This window comes from Sabethes cyaneus, chromosome 3 (assembly GCF_943734655.1).
Source record: "Sabethes cyaneus chromosome 3, idSabCyanKW18_F2, whole genome shotgun sequence".
NCBI classification, from domain to species: Eukaryota; Metazoa; Arthropoda; class Insecta; order Diptera; family Culicidae; genus Sabethes; species Sabethes cyaneus.
The window spans coordinates 168,449,015-168,470,161 of record NC_071355.1 but is presented as its reverse complement, the minus strand read 5'-3'; the positions used below and the strand labels follow the sequence as shown (position 1 = coordinate 168,470,161).

Below are 21,147 nucleotides of genomic sequence, written 5' to 3'. Positions count from 1 at the left end.
GATATGCCCATCTGAAAATTTACGATTATTTTTGTAAGTAACAAGACCGAATGGATTTTTTTTTCTCGCCATCCATACGAAATTGGTACTTATCCTTCTATTGAGATAGTAATTATCATTTGTGCTAAAAGAGCAGTAAGTATTACAAAGTATGGATCACTACCTATGCTCTGTACTGGATTTGAATGGTCGCACGTTGCAATTAATCATAGTTATTATCAGTTACCAGCGCCGGTTTAACAACCGGATAGATTTTGACGAGTTGATTGGAATAAAAAAATTTCTTACCTCAAACTGTACTTAAACACATAAATTTTCTTTGTTTTTTTAATTAGTAACCTGTTTCAATTGAGTAAAGAATACATGATACAGAGACTGTCTCGCTAAGTGTCGATACATTTTAATTTGTGTTAGCGGTTAATTATTTTTACAAAATACTGGGCGTTCATTTCCATTTACAGCATTTCTACATGACGACATCCGGCACAAGTTAGGCAGTTGATATCAAAACTCATTCGAAAGTAAGAAAGTTCTTTTCAAACGAATGCTGCAGTTATCATCGAGAGAGGCGGATGGCAGGAGTTTCGCAATTAAATGTACTGGGCTAGTTTTATCTCTATTTTCAGCGTATGTATCCCTACTTATCGTCACAGTCTGCACAATGCAATGTAGGGAACACTTTAAAAAGGAGTCCAATAGAAATACGTGTGTTTTCTGTTACCTGACACAAGTGGTCTTTGGGCGTCTTAAGGAAAACTTTTATTTACCATGGAAATTAAAAAAGCGTTTGGAGTGCGAAATGTATTACGGAGGGAATGGAATCCTGAAAACCGTATTGAGAGTTTCAAACTGCAGCTGACAATTCTGAAGTTTATGGGAATGTGGCCGCCGGAACGTGGTTCGCGCTGGCAAATAATTACCTATAAGGCCTATGGTTGGTGTATAAGGATAATTTTTCTTTACCTTTTCGTGTTATCTCAAATACTGTTCATATATGATGAAGTTGATGACTTGCTGGTAAGTATCGAGCAGGACAATTAGAGTATTTATATTTTATACAAATGGCAAAACAAATTACAGGGAGTTGCTCAGGCCATGTTTCTGTTGATGACCCAAGTAGCGCTAGTTTTGAAGTTGGCAGTATTTAACTTGAAAATAAATCGCATTCAAAAGTGTCTGCGAAAAGTTCCTTGTAAACTGTATGATCCAAAGAGCAACGCTGAGCGAAGGTACAGTATCCTAAATTGAAGCAATTTTAATTTTGAACGATTCAAGAGATTAAAACATTGTAGAGTTATTGCTAATTGCATGACAATAACTTTGGGTCTTGGAGTGTTTTTCATGACAGTAGCATATGGAACGATCGTCGTATGGACCATTACACCGATTATGAAGGGGGATAGAGAGTTACCACTGCCAGCTTGGTTTCCATTTGATTACAAAGGCTCATTGGCAGTTTACGTTATGCTCTGCTCATACCAAATATTCTCAGTAATAATAAGCGCTAGTTACAATGTCTCAACTGACACATTCGTGACCGGGTTGATGGCGCACGTTCACGGGCAAACTGAACGCCTTGGAATACTAGTGAGTAAGGTATGTTGATGCTTTGAAGATTGGGTTACTATTTTAAAGCTATTGTGTTTTCACTACAGTTAGGATATCAGTCATCTGGTTTTGGCTCCCTAAATGCCTATTGCAAAAATGAGTGTGATTTATGCTTAGATATATCACAGAAGAGAAAAGACATTGTTACTCTGTCAAAGTTACATGGAAAACTATATGGTGATTTGATTGAACTCGTTATATTTCACAGGGATCTATTGAGGTATTTATACAACATTTATAATGAAATCATTTTAACTAAACTATTAATAATCGCAGATTCCAACAAGAAATAATTGATATTTTTAGTTTGTCAATATTTACTCAAGTGATTGCTTCAGTTATTATAATTTGCATGACGGCTTTCCTGATGGCCGAAGAAACTGATTTAATGGGAATATTTTCCGCATTTACCTACCTGCTGACAATGGTGGGTCAAATATTTCTTTACTGTTTAGTTGGAAATAAAGTTTCTGATTCGGTAAGGTAAACTTATAAGGTGAAATATTAATTGTTAAAATCTGTTGTTTTTCATGTAGAGTGACATGTTAACTGAAAGAGCAACGTTCTGTAATTATACCAGCTTCAATCAAGTGACTTCGAAGGCATTTTTATTTTTTCTTCTAAGGTGAGTCAGTTAAAGATATTATGTTTAATTCCACAGTAAACAAGTGATTTTTTTAGAGTGAAAACACGCATTGATGTAGAACCACAATTTATTTTTAAATTTTCCCTGTCATATGCGACTTTTTTGTGGGTAAGACATCAACTTGCAATCAGCTGAATTTCAGCGAATTCAGTAACTAATATACCATTACTTGCAGATTTTGAAAACGTCTTATTCTTACTTTGCTGTAATGAATAGCGTTCAGTAAAAAAACAAACGCGCGATTTGAATATGAATATATTCTGCAATATACAATAAACTGTTGTTTAATCAACGTATGAATTGAACAGTACTTAAATAAATAAAGACAAAATTATTCAGAAGCATTCATCTCCAGTTCATGACCATAAGGCCACGTAAGTTTTGACTCTCCCAGTGGAAACGACCGTGGCTTATAACAACCAATGAATTTTACTCCCAAATTGGTAGGCCAACTCAAGCAAAGTAATCAATTGAACCATTAGAGATCAGCATATTAAAAATAACCATGTATTTCAGCATTTGATGCAAGCCCAAGAAATGCGCTGTTTTACGTTGTATGTCCATGGAACAGTTTTTAAAAATATGTTACGATAATAATTGTTTTTAAATATTAATGATTAGAAATAGGAGCTGCAAAGTATGAATCATCTGTGTCATTCAAACAGCATATTTTGGATTGGTCATACGTTGCAAATAAATAAATAAAAATAAAAAAGTTAAATATAAGGTACACAACTAAGACTTTCCAGTTTCTGAATGAAAATGCAACGAATTATCTAAATTGGTTACAAATCAATCATTAAAAATATTTTTCTATCGTTCTGGCAAAACTCACATACCGTTATGGTAAAAGTTTTCGTCTTTTACGTCTATCCACGGATCAACTCATGTTTCTTGACTTTACATGAGCGTAATTGCTGATTAGCCAGATCATCTAATGGAAAAAGTAATATGAACGTGGCAATGTCTAGGAAATAAGCCGGATGGTGTAGGACTTGCCATTGAAGGGTTTCCATGTAGGTTCCAACGTGTAGGTTCGGCAACATAAGGCCGAGCATTGTCATGCTGTAGAATCACTTTTTCGAGGTGCTGCTCGAATTGTGGCAGTTTTTTGCGTAGCGCTTGACCAAATCGCAACAATCGTATGCGATAATTTTCCCGAGTAATGGGTTCGTTTGGATTCAGCAGCTCATAACAAATAATTCAAGTGTATGATTTTTTTATTCCCTTCCTGTGACCAAATACAGTAGACTCTCGGAAAAGTTAACTCTCTGAAAAGTTAATTGTTCAGAAAAGTTAAGCGAATATTAGCTCTCATGTAACGCTCTAAAAAGTTAATTTTTGGCTTAACTTTTCTGAGAGTTTGAATTTATTAGTTTTCCAAACGTTCGTTTACACACGTGTGTTTACCTTCTATCTTTATTTCTCATTTTTCGGTTGATTGTCGCCTTTCCACAGTTTCATACAGAGTCGCATCATAACTTGGATTAAATTAAACTCATGTATCTGACAGTTCAATACCTCCACATAGTTCCCTCATGATTTTCGATAACATACTGGAAAAGCGCAAACTCAGATTGATTTTTAAAAGCAAAAGAAGGAACAGAAGAGAACAAAAAATAAGCACGAATCTTATCAAAACGAAGCCGTAGACTACGAAAAACAAAAGTAAGCTAGTATAGCCGACTATTTAAAACTTACTGAAACGAACTTAGTATTATTTCATAAAGATTTTGCTACATATTTCTTTCCATTACAACTTCCAGATGCATAAAAATGTATTTCCTATATCCTAGAATGTATTTTTCGCTTTTGTATTTATCATTTTCAATGACTTCTAGGACTACTCAGAAAAGTTAATAGTTTGGAAAAGTTAATCGACCCATTCCCCAATCGATTAACTTTTCCGAGAGTCTACTGTACTTACAAAATTAGTATCAAAACAAGTAAAAAGTTTCTAAGTCGTAATATAAAATAAAAACGCGAAAAATTCAAGGTATACAGTCCTAAAGGCTGTACGAAAGGGTGACGTAGGACTATTTCCGATCATTAGACGAATGTAAACTGCATATGTATGTTTATGAGAATTTGTGAGTGCCATTGTTTAAGTGAATGTTTAAAAGAAAAGAGCGATATATTCAGATTTAATTCTTCGTTGAATGCAATGGTGGCTTTGAAAATTATTAGTACAACGCCAGCAACCATTAAGACATAGAGATTTATTTTTTAAAATCACTTGTACACACTTTAAAAAATGTACCGAATTCGGCAAATTTTTCAAATGGCTCTTACGCCCTCCATAAAATTGCTGGTTATTTTATCCATCCAACGACATATAAATTGTTCAGTTTCGTTCAGTAATTTAGTAGTTATTACCATTTGGAATCTTTCATTTAAACGTTACACTTCTATTTTCGTTTTCACAAAGTGCTACCCAGTCTCAGTATAGTAAACAAAGACGTAGTCCTACGTCAAAAGATGATTCATTTTTTAATTCTCATTAACCGTATCCCCTTAAGTGGGATATTCAAGAGGTTTGCACGAATACCACCTAGTTAGCTTCGATGCTAGTCTAACAAACCAGTCGTCATATGTACGAATCCCGGCTGGGTGGTACTGCTAGAGCCAGTAAGATCGTTACACTAGCTCCGTAATTGTCCTGTACTCTAATAACGGGCTGCGAAGTCTGTCGGTAATGTCTTAACACGGTTATACCGAAGACCTCTATAACAAGAAGACTGGTAGCTCTGCTAATATTCGGGATACACTGATGGTAGCTCGCTCTACCGGCCAAGGTGGTCCCTGGATGCATCTGTGTGAGTGAGTACTTGTATTCATACAGCCATGCCAACATAGCCGAACAAACACCAATACAGAATTTTGGAGAGCTTACTAACACTTTTGCAAAATTTACCACCTTCGCTAAAAGAAGCGCCGCTGAGAGTGACGCTCGACGTTTATATGAAAAATAACAGAGATGCCAGTCTTGTTAGTAATGGGGTCTTCGGTTATACCCAAGGCGTTTTACGGTATTTGTCAAATACGATAGCGAAATGAAGAAGAACCTGATCATCGGTTGTGATACGAATATTCATTACATTATGTAGCGAAGTACCGATATCAATAAACGAGTTGAATATCTTTTAGAATTTTTTTTGTCATGCAATATCGATATTGTCAGCATTTATAAATATTAACAAACAGAAATTCTTCTCCTGTGTGTATTTAACCGTGTACCATCCATTAATTTCTGGCTTGTGTCGCAAATTGCATATTATTTTCGAATGGGTTGGTAAGTAATTGTCATAAGTCACATGTCAAGATCCCGGGATAACCAACTAGGATCAATATGTAGGGTATTGTCGTTATCGTCGGGCCACTGTTACGGTCGGGCCATCACGATTTTACAGTTTTAGTAACTCATGATATCTATGATACAACCTTTGTTAAACTTCTTACTGTGATAGCTAACTTTTAATAATATTGTGAGTTTCAATCGTGTATTCAAAACAACGAATTATCTGAATTCAGTGACTAAATCTTACAAGAAAAGTGCAATGAATGCAAGCAATGAACTTTTCTTCAGGAAATGGTTCGTGAAATGCAATTATCGAGATAAATTTTGAAAATGTATGAAGTGTGTTGTGCTGCACACGAAGACTATAGAAAAATTCCCTCCAGTAAGGTGTTTGGGAAAGCTAAGGTGAAATTTTAGAAAAGCGCTATTTGTAAAGGTCGGGCCACTTGAGTAGCCATGGTTGGGCCACCATAATTTTAAGCGCAGAAGCGCAATAATCGCTAGAGAATGTCAGTCACGTAAAATGTGATGAAATAAAGCAAAATTAATACGATAAAACCCTATATTTCTGTGGTTTTTTTTCATTGTAGGGTAGATGATCTAGGATTGGGCAAAATTGCCGAAAGTATCGATAATTGAATATCAATATCAAATCCGCCGCTTTATCGATACCGTCGATATATCGTCCGTGAAGCATCGATATTAGATTTATCGATACTATTTAGGGCGGCATTCTGGGATTAGGAAATGCTACACAAAAAAGGGATTCATAAAAATTAATCAATAAAAACAAAGAGAGCAAAGAGAGTGCCCCCAAAACACGCACGCAACGCATCACTCGCTCCAGTGCAGCTCTATTTCGGACACGTCGCTTTGTACGGAAAACCTCACTCGTGCACCACCTGCCACAGCTGTTCGCGCCCGACTGAATCGTACGTTACCCCGGAATCCACAAAAATATGATGGATTGCACTCCCGACACATCTGGATGACTTGCCGAAGAGTAAAAATTTGATCCGTAGTAACACCTCCATCAGGCCCAGTTGGTACTCCCCTTCGAACTCTCCTGCCACCGGGGATAGACGACGCAACAAAATCTGGATGAGTACCCTGTTGGTTGCTTTGACCAGCGTTACTCTGCGGTAATTACAGCAATCTATCCGATCACTCTTTCAGTAGATGGGACAAACCACTCCCTCAATCCACTCGTTCGGCAGCCCTCTCTCAAACTCAGGGGTTTCAGGGAACCATCCAGTGAGGTGTCGTTGCTGGCGGTCCTTGGCCATTCCTGCAGAGCTCCGCCGGGAGTTGCTCCTTTCCGGTTCTAGCTCTTCTAGATTTCTGTCCCACCACTGCCACTTTAATCGCTATTATGGCGCGTGAAAAGCTGGAAAGTCTTTGGTAATGCCGTTAACACCCAATACTACTCTCTGTGCTAGTGTGCTCTCTGGTCAGTTCTGAATTACTGAAAATCGCGTATCGTATGCACTTACTGTTCAATAAGCGTTAAACATGTAAGTGACATTGTTCAAGGTTTTGCATAAGAGTCAATTCCAATAAAGTAAATTTGAGAATAAAGCTTAGCTATGTGAAAAGAAAAGAGTGCGAAAAAATCCTTAAAATTTTGCTTTCTTGAGCATTTTCTGGCCTAGTTTTAGCCTATATTTTTTCAGCTGCATATCCCGCTTTATCAAAACAGTATCGGGGTGAAATTATCGATTTATCATAATATCGACGTCGCAAGTATCGATAAAATATATCGAAATATCTGCCTTCGAGTATCGATATCGCGGGTATCGATAAGGTATCGCCCAATACTAAGATGATCCATTAGTTGCGCCACTAAGCACAATACAACTTCATTTTTCTTGTTTATTGAGGTACATGCTTCAATTAATGCTTGTGGGATATAAATTTATCAAATACAAGGTATTTGTCACAAGGCAAGACAATTGCTTTCGTTGTGCGAGAAGCTTTATAAAGAAAAAATGAATTTTCCGATTCAATTATATTGTACCAACAGTTGCGCTAATGTTTCGTTAGTTAAGTTTGATGTTCCTTTAATTGTGGTATTCCATATACATTGCTAGGTTGCTAAGTGAAAAAACATCGTAGCAAAACTATAGATGAGCGCCTATAGTTGTGCGCTCCAACTGCGCGTTGGATTTTGGAAAATTGGCATTTTAGCAAATAATGCTTTAATTTTAAATGGTGTAGTCTAACTACCAATACTTCTAAAAACCTGTTTTATATAATGAATGTAATTGTTTTATCTAAAATGCTACGGTGACGAAAATATGCATTAATAATGAATAGTAGCGCAACTATTGGTACTACCACAACTATTGGATCAACTACCCTAGTTGTACACTTCGGAAAAGGCGATTGTAGCAATATTGATTTTACAAGATAGCCAAAATTTCACAAAAATGCAAATAAAAATAGGGTATTTGTACCTATATAAGTCGTTGTTCACGGCATTCATTCTTTACATGTCTCTATATAGAATTTCAATACGTATGTCTTAGATTTTCTGCGGTGGCCCAACCTGCACAACATGGCCCGACTATGACAACATTTTTTGTCTTCACGTAAATGGCTGTAACTTTTTTATTTTTCAATCAATCAGTTCAAAACTTTCCGGAAATAAACCTTATTCTTAGACCTTTGCAACGATGTATTTAGATTTCCAAAATTGCTTTTGAAATGAAAGTTATGGGCGAATTCCAAAACGTGGCCCAACCATGACGACACTCCCCTATAATTAGGTTGCTTTAAATGCGACTATTTTTAAGGGGTATGAAATCCCAAGCCCTTACCTAGCGCCTCCACGCGGCCAGATGTGGGGCGATGTGGGGTCGTGTGGACTTCAGTTCCTAACTTCACAACTATAGTTGTAGACAACCATTGAACCAATCGTCTTTATTGTCAAGTGTTATATTATTCGAAATATTTATGGCAGACTAAACTATTTTCAGAGAACGAAATAAGCCGCTATATCCTTAGCCAATTGCAGCCTGTCTTCCTGTCTAAATGCCATTAGTTCATCTCCGAGAGTCCGGAGTATCTTTTAAGCTTTTTTAGCAAAGATGCTCCCAACGACTTTATATAAATCATTATCTATATGGGAAGCGATTGGTACGGGTTCATGCTTTTTTTTGTTCCCCTTGATTCCAAGGAGTTGAATGGAATTAGGCATTACTTCTGGTTCCACTTGATTCCTTGGAATTCTCTCTGCGGTTTATGCTGCATAGTTGGCTTGGCCATTAAGAAGAAAAATGATTGATTCAAGTAATCGTCATTTTCCAGGATACTTTCACGAATTGGTTGCGTTAGTGAGAGATTAGATTAGATTAGATAAGATAAGATTACACGCGATTATTTTTAAATTTACACGGTTTTCTTTTCGTTCTTTTGATTTGCACGATATGTATTCTTCGCTTTAAAGGTGGCTTGAGTGTAGTTTTCTTTATTGGAGTCAAAAGGTGGAAAAACTTTCGATCGGTTCGAGCAAAAATATTGAAAATTCCTCAGGAAATCGCGGAGTGCTCAAAACCTAACAACTTATCGTAACGCTCGCATTTTTAAATTTATTGAAATTATATCCTGTATTTCCTCAAGGCGAACGCCAAAAGTTAAACTAAATTAAAATAATGAATATGGAGTATTTCACGTGAAGTATGGAATCGGATTTGAATCAAATTTTAGTGCCTAAAAGTATAAAAAATCATATTTGAAATTTCACGCGTGTCCTAAAATAAAGAGGCCATGCACTTGCCTGCTCGTGTCTTTGGATGCAGACTTTTCTTTCTTGTTTTCTTTCCAACCGGCTCATGCTTTTCTGACCTGGCCATGTAGTGACGATTCCACAGTTCATCCACAAATTTGATGACGTAAACCGTCATCGTGTCATTTTGTACAGAAACATTCATTTCATATAGGTATGAATCACAAAACTATTGAAATTGATAGTTGATTAACGGGAAACTAACAGTCATTAACTTTTCGTCGTAGAGTACAATTTTTGGAAGTAGTTTTTGAGCCCAAAAGTGGGGTTCTGTTATAGAAATGTATTCGCTGCATTCTTTGCTAGGCTTTGCTCTGCTTTTTGTGGATTGCTTTGTATCGTAAAGAAAGCGTATAAATCTATGTAGGGTATGTTGCTACATCGTCGTAATTGCCTATTCCCGTCCTATCTAACACAAATTATTAAAAATATCCGCATTTTTATGACACACAATGCAAAACTAGTTATTCCTTAAATCATACGCGATCAATCAAATTGAGCTGAGATCTATTTACATGCTTTTTATCATTAAAGAAGTCCTACCAGCCAAATTTCCTACGTTTTTTCGTGCGACGAAGAAGACAATGTCGACTAATCGTTTTAATTTCCGTCATTCATAAATGAAAATAACTCACGCAAGGCATTGTCGTTATTCTACAGTCAGGAAAACTTGCCTGACCTGCAGAAATTTTGTAGAATAACATTTGTCATGTGGTCCTACACAAATACATGCGCGTTAGCTTCGTAAACATTGTTGTGATTTTTAGTTCGGACGATGAAAAATTTTGATGGACGGATTTTAAAATGGTACGACGAATTGTAGAAATAAAGTCAGTTGCGTAATTTCAATAATATGCTTTAATAGTCGCTTTTCATTGATTTCGAAGTTCACGGATCGGAAGGTAAGTGTGTTTTAGTCAACTCAGCACAAGAACTTTTGGAGCATTCATTAAATCCATCCAACAAATGATGAAAATTAGAATGACTTTAATTATTACGACGGGAATTAGAAAAAAAACCCTACCAAGTATCAAGTAACTTGAATCTTCATATCGATATGCCATTTATTTCCATACGCAATAAAGCTTTAATCTAAAAGTGAGAAGAAAAAACTAGTAAACCTGTATACCGAAGCAGTAGCTCTGAATATTCTAGGATTTTTCCTCCAGCAGTAGTGTGGAAACAGAAACTTCAAATGGAATGAATTCTGTACCTACTGGTTGATTAAAATATAATTATCACCAGACCAGCAATAATATTCTTGTTTAATGACTTTTGAAGTTAACATTCCTAACTGTATGGAAATTAAATGCCCATCGCATGCAACCATTTGCTTTTAACACTCGAAAAATCATCGTTGTGCATCGTAAAAACAGAACAGAACAGGCTCAAGTACGTACCCTTGTATCCCTGAGAGGCACAGGAATCAACGTGATAGCAGAGTGATGAAGATTAAAGCGAGCACTAAGTCTAGCATAAACGGGCATATAAGATTGCATGCAAAAGAGTAGACTAAAGCGTGAAAAATTAAATTTCTTTTTAGAGCATTTTTCACGAACGGTAAAAAATGCGATGATTTCTTCATTCAAGGACTTAGGTAGGTAAATGATTCCGTGATTTTATCCATTGTACTAAATCACTTTATTTATCATCTGGTCCAACATTTTTAAAAAGTAACCTCAAAAATATTTTATGGCTTAAAATTTCACCATCTTTAAACAAAACGAAGATAAATAAGCTCGGCTTGCTGATGCACGTCTGCCAATAACAAAAGAAGAGCCTAAGTACTTGATTTCTTTCGGAAAATTGCATTTGACGGGTCGTTGTCCTCAACATCCAACACATAGGCACGTGAAACGATTTCTCTGATGGGAGCAGCGATAAATCGTTGTATATAAGCACACACAAGCAGTTATAATCATGAACTTCACCCGAGTCTCATGGTTAACATCATTCAATATTAAAGCATTTTCCTCCGGTCTTCCACGTTGCCACCGTCTGAGCAACCAGCCTGTTACATAAATTCTTTTTCTTCAGCCGAGCCTGTTTTTTATTTCGCTTCCCACCCACTTTCCCAACCAGTCAGTGGTATAGTTGACCCATTCACATGGCTTTTGAATTACTGTGGGAGAATTCGTAACACGCACCTGCTTGTGGAAGTAAAACGTCGTCACTGAAGATGGGTAGGAAAAGGAATTCTCCCGAATTTTTCCCCAAAAGGATATTGCGTTTACCAATACTGGCAAACTAAGGAATCATTTTTTTATACCAATACTTTTATAGCTGTTGTTGGACACGCATTATTCAACAGTAAACATAAAATGCGATGAAAACGTGGTTGCGAACAAATGTTAAGTAATGTAATAAACTTCTTGGTTTCTAGAAACGGAGCTTCTCAGAAAAATTCGCTTAAAAGTTGAATTGAATAACTGGGCGTCTCCTTTGAAAGTTAACCAAGCCTGAATATTTACCTTTACAATTCCGATTCCGTATTACAATACCATAGAGAAATCTTTAGAAGCAATAAAATCCAACTGGATAAGTATAAATTCACTTTTTCCTAAATTACACAATTCACAAAAATCATTCACACTGTTCCTTCAGCATCGAAGGTGTAACGCCCGATTTTCACTCGATGAAAGCTCCCGAACGACTGAAGAAGAGTAAAAATTCCAAACGCACGCACATGCACATGAAATCCTGATGATCCTGCAGTCGAGGAAGTAATTCGGTACTGGGTGGGTTGGAAAAACCTCTCCAAAACAGACCACTCTCGGCGCTCACCGCAACCGTGCGAGAGGAGGGAGTATCACATCGTGCAGCAACAACTACAACTATACAAGACTCGGCTGGGTATGCATTCGAATGAATGAATTTATGTGGGAGACGGATGTTCGTCTAGCTATGCTAGCATGTGCTTACTGTGCGGTCAGGGATGGCAACGGCCAGCCTGGGGCGACGCTCGATGATGATGACGACTTGTTGTCGCGTCATAGGAGCGCGACTAGCCGACTCTAAATTACACGCGGAAATAGCGTCTGGTTTTGTGTGAATGTTCGGCTGGATGGGTTTCCGTCTGTATGTGATAAACTAGGGGGGAAAGAAAAATTGGTCTACACTGTTTCGATGGATTTACACCTGAGGCGAAGGTAGGATTAGTAAATGAATGAAAATATGTTTTAATTTGGTCCGATAAGAACTTTCCAAAATAAATCGCGAGTTGAGGATACCTGTATATTTCTGAGCAATATGTACACATTTACATTAGAGTAGAATCAAAGAACAACAGGTTTTGATCAATATGTGTACACAGCAAAAAGGCAAAATCCTGGTGCCTACTACCACGTTTTGTTTTCGGAATTCGACCTTCTTATTTTTTGTTCGACAGAAGTCAACTCTAAGTGTATAATTGCACAGTTAGTGCAACGACCCTGTTTTGACTCTAATTACTCCCTGACCCAGTCAGATTCGAACATACGACGATTGGTATATAAGGCTAGTATCGTACCTCGAGACCAATTGGGAGAGGATGTATACGGCATGTATCGAATTAAAACCTTGTTGAGTAATGACAAAACGATGAATAGCAAGAACAACTCGCGTTTATTGAACCTGTTCTGCAGTTACGTAGGTCAAATTCTAATTTCAATAGTGGCAGCAGCACTAGCTAAGGGGTGTCTGCTGTCGGGATGCTAATGGGTTTTGTTATTGTGTCAACTGGTTATTTCAATTGAATTGTGTAGCATACAGTAGATGGAATTTCATGTCATAGAAAATGATGTGTTGTTCATAAAATGATTCAAATATTACAAATTTGCTTTTGTGCTCAGCGTAGAATGTACTCAATTAGAGCCGGAGCGGCTCGTGCTGTTTCAAGCAGTCGTCTCCATTCAACTCGATCTTGGGCCACTCGTCGCCAATTTCTCAGTCGTCTCAGAAGTCGCAAATCATTTTCGACCTGGTCGAGCCATCCTGCACGTGGAGCCCTCTTATTCCTGGTGTCGGTGGGGTTGTTAAAGAGAACTATTTTCGTTACACTGTCGTCCGGCATTCTTCCGACGAGTCTGGACCACCGTAGCCTACCGTCTTTCGCCAGATGTGGGATGGAAATCTCTCCAAGCAGTGCCTGTAGCTCGTGATTGATACGCTTTTACCGCTCTTCGCTTTCAGTTTGTGCTCCGCCAAATGTCGTCTGCAGTACTTTACGCTCGAATATGACAATGGCGCGTTTGTCCTCTGTGAGCAGCAACCCGGCTTCAACTGCGTAAAAAAGAGGGGGGGCCCTGTAGCCGCAAGGTTACCGAGTCAGCCTTGACAAGCGGGTGGTCGTGGGTTCGAATCTTAGTAGAATCAGGTCATTCGATGTTAAGTGACTTTAGCATGGGTTTATTCCCAGACCCCTCCTCATCCTTCCTTCTGCATTCTGCATTTACTAACAATGAAAGCCTCTTGCCAGGGCAAGTTGTAAGAGTGGTACTTGCTTGAGGTGCGAATGAAGCCTCTTGTTCAAGGGCAAATTATAGCTTGTTCCGCTTCCTGGTTCTAGGAACGAGATTGGTGATGCGTAAGTAGTAAGGAACACATACATACACACATACGCACCCTCACTCTGTGCTGAACTCTGCTTTACCGACTATGAAACCTTTAGCCGGGGCTGGTTATAAGAATGATACTTGCTCGAGGTGCGAATGAAGCCTCTTGTCCAAGGACAAATTATAACTAGTCTCCGCACTACCTGGCTCTAGAGCTAGATTGGTTGAAAAGTAGTAAGAAGCGTAGAAGGAAAAAGAGGTGAAAACCAGATCCCTGTTACGACAGTTGCCAGCTGAAGCCGCTTCCGATAGTGCTGGTAATAGAGGTAGACAACAAACTTTTAAACTAAATTTATACGAGAAAACGCATCTATTTAATGCTGCGCAGTATGACGAATGCAGCGTGTTCTTTCCCCTCTTTCGTTTATCGTAAAAAATAAAACTATCAAAAGTCAGAATTTTTCCTTTCTTACGTTGCCGATAACAGACAAAACGAACATGTTTCATTATCTACATCCCACATGCAACAAATTTTCTGAAACATAAAACTGCATATGATTGCGTAATTCGTACATCTGCTGTCAAATTTGACGTAAAATCGAGCCAGCAAGCCTGGCTCAAACGGCTTCAAGAAAAATGTATGAGAATGACGTTCGTGCCAGGGATGTGGTAAAAACACACCGACACTTTAAGCACGGATAATAAGCAGTTCGCTTACTGTATAGCGATACTGCAATAACAACGAAGTACGGAACAACACCTGGATAAAATCACAATAGATCAAAATGCTGGTCGTAGTGATAATATCCACACACACACACACACACACACACACACACACACACACACACACACACACACACACACACACACACACACACACACACACACACACACACACACACACACACACACACACACACACACACACACACACACACACACACACACACACACACACACACACACACACACACACACACACACACACACACACACACACACACACACACACACACACACACACACACACACACACACACACACACACACACACACACACACACACACACACACACACACACACACACACACACACACACACACACACACACACACACACACACACACACACACACACACACACACACACACACACACACACACACACACACACACACACACACACACACACACACACACACACACACACACACACACACACACAACTGCGTAAAGAACTACCGATTTAATAATAGTTGTTGTTGTTGTTGTTATTATATTTGAGAGGTGTTCCGCTTTCGTGCATTCGCCTCTATGTCTAATAATAGTTTTGAACATGATTGTAGCGTTGTGCGTCGCAAAGTTGCTGGATAGGAGTTGGCTACCCTTGGTAATAGTACTGCCTCTGATTTCGATACCTGCTTGTCGGATTACCCTCTCTAGAGCGATGATGAACAGCATGCAGGATAAGCCTGACGGCTTTGCCTCGACCCTCACTGCCTCTCGAAGGGACTCGAGAGTGTCTCCGAGATACGTACGAAACACACACTCGATCCAATGTAACTCTGATCAGTCACGTCAGCGGAAAACAGTGTTCTTGCATTACCTGCCATATAGGTGGTCTCGATCGACTATATCGTATGTTGCTTTAAAAACAATAAAGATGTGATTTGTGTGCAGGTAGTACTCCCGACATCTGATCTGTCAGATCTCTCGAATGGTAAAAATATGGTCTGTATTTACCCGAGCCCCATGAAGCCTACCTGGCAATTCCGTACGAAACCATGTGCCGGTGTAACAAGATCTGGGAGAGTACTTTGTAGGTGGCTTTACCAGCGTTATGCCTCTCCTTCCATCCATTCCTCCGGTAGCTTCTCCTCACAAATCTTGGAAATAACCCAGTATTTTTTTGAAACGATGATTCTACAATTGATTAAGGGACGGTAAGGGAAAGTAATGAAGAAGGATTTTTTCGGGAATGAAGGGGAAGGGTGGAAAGGAAGGGGGGGGGGGGGGGTAATAGGTAGCTATGGTTAACAAGTTGTCGTTGTGACTCCTATCTTTTTGTCCAATGCTGGAAGGTGCATGGGTGCTGACCGCATTTCAAGGTCATGACTAAAGTCACGAGTTTGGTCAATAACCCAGTGCCATTGCCAGCGTTTCACGGCCATATTTATAAAGCTCTGCCGGTAGACGGTCCTTACAAATTCTTTATTGGTCTTCAGCAATCGGATTTCTCGTTTAACTTCTTGGAGGTCAAGTGCTGGAACATTACTATCTTCCATGGGCACTCCCAGGTTAACTTTAGTTCCGCCTCCTTTTGCAACTTCGCCAGGTGTTCATCGAAGAACTGTTTCCTCTTGAAGACTATCTTGCCCTCGCTTGTGATTAGATTCCCTCCCTTATCCCTATCCCATGTAAGGTTTCGGTGTGTAATATCATACTGTTGACATCCGTTTGGTTTTTGCAGGAGAAAAAGAAAGAGGGAATTACACTAATTTTTTTCCGATTTTAAATTGCCAATGGTGAAAATTTCTGGAGGGGGCCTGCAGAATTCTGGAGACGGCCTGGTCCCCTAGGCACCCCCTCTAACTAAGCCAATGTATGCTGTCCGCCCGAAAAGGATTCGTTCTACAGATAACGTGCGAAATACGACAGCTGTTCGCCACGAGACATCAAGATCTTCATCGGGAGTATGAACGTGCACGCAAGTAGGAAAGCGATGTATAGACCGGGTGTATCGCACCTAGCCCATAGCCTACATACCTATCGGCAACGGTGCATAAACTGTACTGTCTCCCGAGATCTGGTGATCAGAAGCATTTTCTTAGAATATTTACTAATAAATATTAAAAAATAATATTCCGGGCTTTGGGCGCAAGTTCTTTGAGAGGGTAAATCAATCTTCCAAAGGTAATATAACGAAATCTAACATGTGTGTGGACAAGGAGTGAAAACTGTGAATTTTCTGGTGTTTCTCTATTCATTTCTAGTAACAACACTGAGAGAAAAACAATGAATTTTTGACACTTAGAGAAACCTATTTGCACATTTATGTACCTGTATGACAAAAATCTGTGAAAATCGGAAAAATCTGTTCCTTTTCAGACAAATCTGCACATGCGCATTCCTCTAGTGGTTTTCATGGCCAATTTCATAAAAACCGCCGATAAAACTATGAGCTCCACTAGAACCTGCTGATGACGCTATAAAACTTCCTTCCGATCAAGAAACCCACATTTATGAAGGTTTATAACCTCTTGAAGAGTCAGATCATAAGCTCAAAAAGATTTATTACGCACACCAATAAAACTGATCATGATTTTCGCTACTTGACGGTAAATTTTCGCTTTGTTCGACAAAGCTTACTTTACATTTACCTACTTTTTTGGCGACAACCCCCTAACACCCGCTGCATCATAGCATTCTCGTCAACAGCGCTCGTCCACCGGGTATGGGGTTTGCCTCGAAGTCGATGGCTTTTGTCGGGTTATCTGCTCAATATTGTTTTAGCTGGTCTCTCATCCGGCATTCTTACTACGTGTCGTGCCCATTGCCGCCTCACAATATCTGCATGTTTGTATACATACTTGGTATATTTTATGGTTAATGCACCTACGCCATACTCCTTCTTCTAAACACCAAGAGCTCGTCGGCCGCTCTCTTTCCCGTAGAGTACCACTGAGAGAATCAGCGTCTTATAGAGCGCGCGTTTTGCGCGGAGTTGCAGGCTACGAGACCTCAGCTGGCTACATAATCCGTAGAAAGCCCTGTTGGCAGCCGCTATCCGCCTTTTTACTTCACGGCTCACATCGTTGTCACATGTCACTAACGTATCAAGATAAACCAATTCGTTGACCACTTCAAAGGTATCTCTCTCTATCATCACCACAGTTCCAACACGAGACAGAACCATAAAGCACAATTCAACAAAGCTAGAAAACACGAAGCTTGCTGCGTAAAATGATAAACCACCGAAACTGCTTTATTAAGTTGAAATTATATAACCGTGAGCAGTTTTACTATCAGATCACCTTGATCGATTTGATTTACAGTGAACATAATAAAATATCCAAAATAATTTATAAAATATTTCAGCAGTTTCCGGAGTTGTGCAGCACATGCGCATTATGCTTTATCGTGCATATTTGAATGGTGAAAAGCAAAGCCTAGGTGCTACATTCCGTTATCGAAACTTGACCTTCTGTTTTTATACGACAGACTTTGCAGCCAGCCGTTAGAGTGCAGGACAATTGCAGGGCCAGTTGCTACGATCCTATTGACTCTAACAGCCTCTCCCAGTCGAGATTCGAACATATGACGACTGGCTTATTAGGCCAGCGTCATACCTCGGAGCCAACTGGGAGGCAATGAATTTGCCTGGGAGACATTTAAATGGTAAATGTGGCTAAAATTCACACGCTATCAAAATTTTGCAATTTTTGAAAACCAAAATTAATATATTCGATTAGTCCGTTTTCGTTTCAAGCAAAATTATTCTTGTTGCATTTTGACATGAAAACCGATTAATAATAACTTCCTTACAGTTTGCTCACAGTTTGCTTTGATGAATGTTCTCTAATGTTCTGCATAATAGCAACTATAAACCTGTTTTGTCGGGGCGTTACCATGTTGATAGCACCATAATTCTAACAGTTTTATGCGGTTTGATAAGCAAGATCCACTTTGTTTGGTGCGCTATATTGTATTGCTACACCCCACTTATAGTAAGTTTATTAGAGCAGCGTCGCAGCCAATCAGTTTTATCGTGGTAATATAAGCAACTAAGATAAATTTGCTTTATTAATAGTTTTATTACGTTTTATATATAGTAGGTATATATATTTTTATTATAGCTAGCAATAAGCAGTTTTTGACTCGTAAATATCATCTTTGTATTGCGTAATACTATGATTAAAGCAGATGGATTCAGTAACTTTTAAAAATAAATTCGAAAGAGTGTCCATCGACAACTCTTCATCAGATTTTGGAGCATTAAATTAAAGCTGTCTTTAAAGAAATGAGGCAAAACTGGGGGACATGTTTTGAGTAAATTCACATTTTATGTTTTTCAGTTTCACGTTCAGTATATATTTTTCTGAAAATACTCTAAAATTCCTAAGGAAATTCTATTGACGTCATTAAGATCAAATAAGTAGTTTTAGAGAAATGATTTTCTGAAAAAAAAACAATCACATTTGTAAATACAGTAATGTTCCAATTTTGTCAGCTCCCGATTTTGTCTACCCCCGATTTTATCAGCCTATAAATTTTGTTTAACTTTTGTGCTTTGAAATATAATTTATAAAGCTTTTCAGCCTGCGCGAAACTATTCTGATTCTCTGGGGAGAGTTTTTAAATGAAATGAAGCCTTCTTGCGAGTAATTCGGTTTTAAATTTAGGGTATTTTTACAGTAAAAGTTTTATAGTTCCTGAACAAGCAAAGATATAGGTATACTATATTCAGCAATGTTGTGTATTTTTACCAATTGTACAATTTTGTGAAACAGGAAAAAGTCATACAGCAACTAGAAAAACAGCTAAAACAGAAAAACTGATTTTAACGATTTTTTGGGATTTATGGGAAATAGGATTTTTCTATCTTTGCTGAAGAGATAGAAGGTTATTGTCTTCAGCAAATTTTTTTTATAATAATCTGCTGTAAAACTTTGCAGAACACATCAATGTGTTATATTGAAACTGAAGAAAAATAAATCTTTTATTGCACTTTCAAAATTTCAATTCTGCTGGACGATAGAATTTTTAATTTTAAGAAACTCTTCCAAAGGTTCCATAAACCCAAAAACCAAGTTTTCCCGCTCAAAGCTAATGAGCACCAAAAAAGGTTCTGGACCAGTTTGCTGTGCCCGGTTCGTTGAGCTTTCGGTTGACCAACTGAGGGTTAAAATTTTTTTTTAGTCTTCGATATTGCAAGGTCTTAAGTCTTGAATCTTAAAAAAAATTCGAAAAAAATCTCCCGATTTTGTCAGTTTTCCGATTTTGTCAGCCCAAAATTCAACATGGGGCTGACAAAATCGGAACATTATGTATGTGACTCAAGTCATTTTTTACGCGAAGGATTCCGCGTAAATCAAAATCGCGTCAATTCATGTAAAAAACGCGTTATTTCCGACATTTGCGTAAAATATCCCGTAAATTAAAAAATTTGCATAAAAACCGCGGAAATTCCAAAATTCACGTATAAAAAATCTTTGTGAATTCCGAAATTCGCGTTAAAAAAACTTCGTAAATTCCGAAATTTGTGGAAAAAAATCGCGTAAATTTCGGAATTCACCTAAAAATAAACAAGCCGCGTAAAAAGCGACTTTAGTGTACTTACCTTTGAAAAGTCTTGTCGAAAAAATTTACGTTTAACGGAAAATGATTCCTTGCGTGCTAAGGTAAGTTAACCCATGGTGGACCCTTAACCCTAATGGACTTCGGGTACAAGTTCGGCATTTATTAGCCTGTACTTCTCTTTTCTGAGTTCATATGACATGAAACAGAAAGTACTAAACATAACACACGTATTAGCTTATAAAATTTTTCCTGTATTGTATTATTAATGCTTTAAAATCGAACAAAAACTCTAAAAAATGTGATGTTATCTCTAATCCCAAATACAATGTGTAACGTGCCTGCAGTGATTTAGTTCGTTGTGTGTGAAGAATTCAAAAATGCACTGCCATTGAAACAACAATCTTTCGAACAATAAATTATAATAAACTGATATGACAACAGACTACAGTCATTTGTCATCATTTGGTACAATCAGTTGGTATGCACACCTTGAATTTTTTATTCCACCTCAATAATACACTAACGTCACGGTTATAAGCTCTAATTTGATAGCGAAAGCATGTGATAAGCAGAAACTTCAAACTTGATCACATATCTATTTTCTAGTTATTTGTTATTATGTTATTATTATTTTCAGTTTGAGGTTTAACCGTATTAAAATACATTATTTGTTTTCACAGAAGCGCGGTGCTGTTATGTTTTTTGTGTGTGTTTCGAGACTTTTCCCATTCGTTTGCCAATCATATCAGATCAAATCTAAAACAAACAATAATTTAATCGAACTGATACGAATAAAGCAGATTTACACTACCACCGATATAGCGGGATAACAGCTTCAGAGAGCGCAGCGAAAATAAGGGTCCAACGAGTGTTTCTTGCAACCATTCTAGCTATTTAGTCTCTCTGTGCATATCATCGGTAGTATACCTAATATACATACTCCCGATAGACTAACACATTCCTGCAGGTTGAT

The 21,147-nt window shown here is 38.2% G+C and overlaps 1 protein-coding gene across 1 annotated transcript; it reads left to right on the top strand.

Moving 5' to 3' along the window:
* Positions 1 to 768: 768 nt before the first annotated feature.
* Positions 769 to 12,043, top strand: LOC128740400 (odorant receptor Or1-like). Its single transcript, XM_053835940.1, has 7 exons — positions 769 to 1,017; positions 1,081 to 1,229; positions 1,293 to 1,596; positions 1,656 to 1,828; positions 1,885 to 2,086; positions 2,145 to 2,233; positions 11,944 to 12,043. Exons 1-7 carry the CDS (start codon positions 769 to 771, stop codon positions 12,041 to 12,043), a joined length of 1,266 nt encoding a protein of 421 aa, XP_053691915.1.
* Positions 12,044 to 21,147: the final 9,104 nt, after the last annotated feature.

What these genes read in the sequence shown, in the direction of transcription:
- LOC128740400 (XM_053835940.1), top strand. Translation starts at nt 769, where the DNA reads ATGGAAATTAAAAAAGCGTTTGGAGTGCGAAATGTATTACGGAGGGAA. An exon ending in AAGAGCAACGCTGAGCGAAG is followed by an intron (nt 1,230 to 1,292) that starts GTACAGTATCCT and finishes AAAACATTGTAG; the next exon opens with AGTTATTGCTAATTGCATGA. An exon ending in GAAATAAAGTTTCTGATTCG is followed by an intron (nt 2,087 to 2,144) that starts GTAAGGTAAACT and finishes TTTTTCATGTAG; the next exon opens with AGTGACATGTTAACTGAAAG.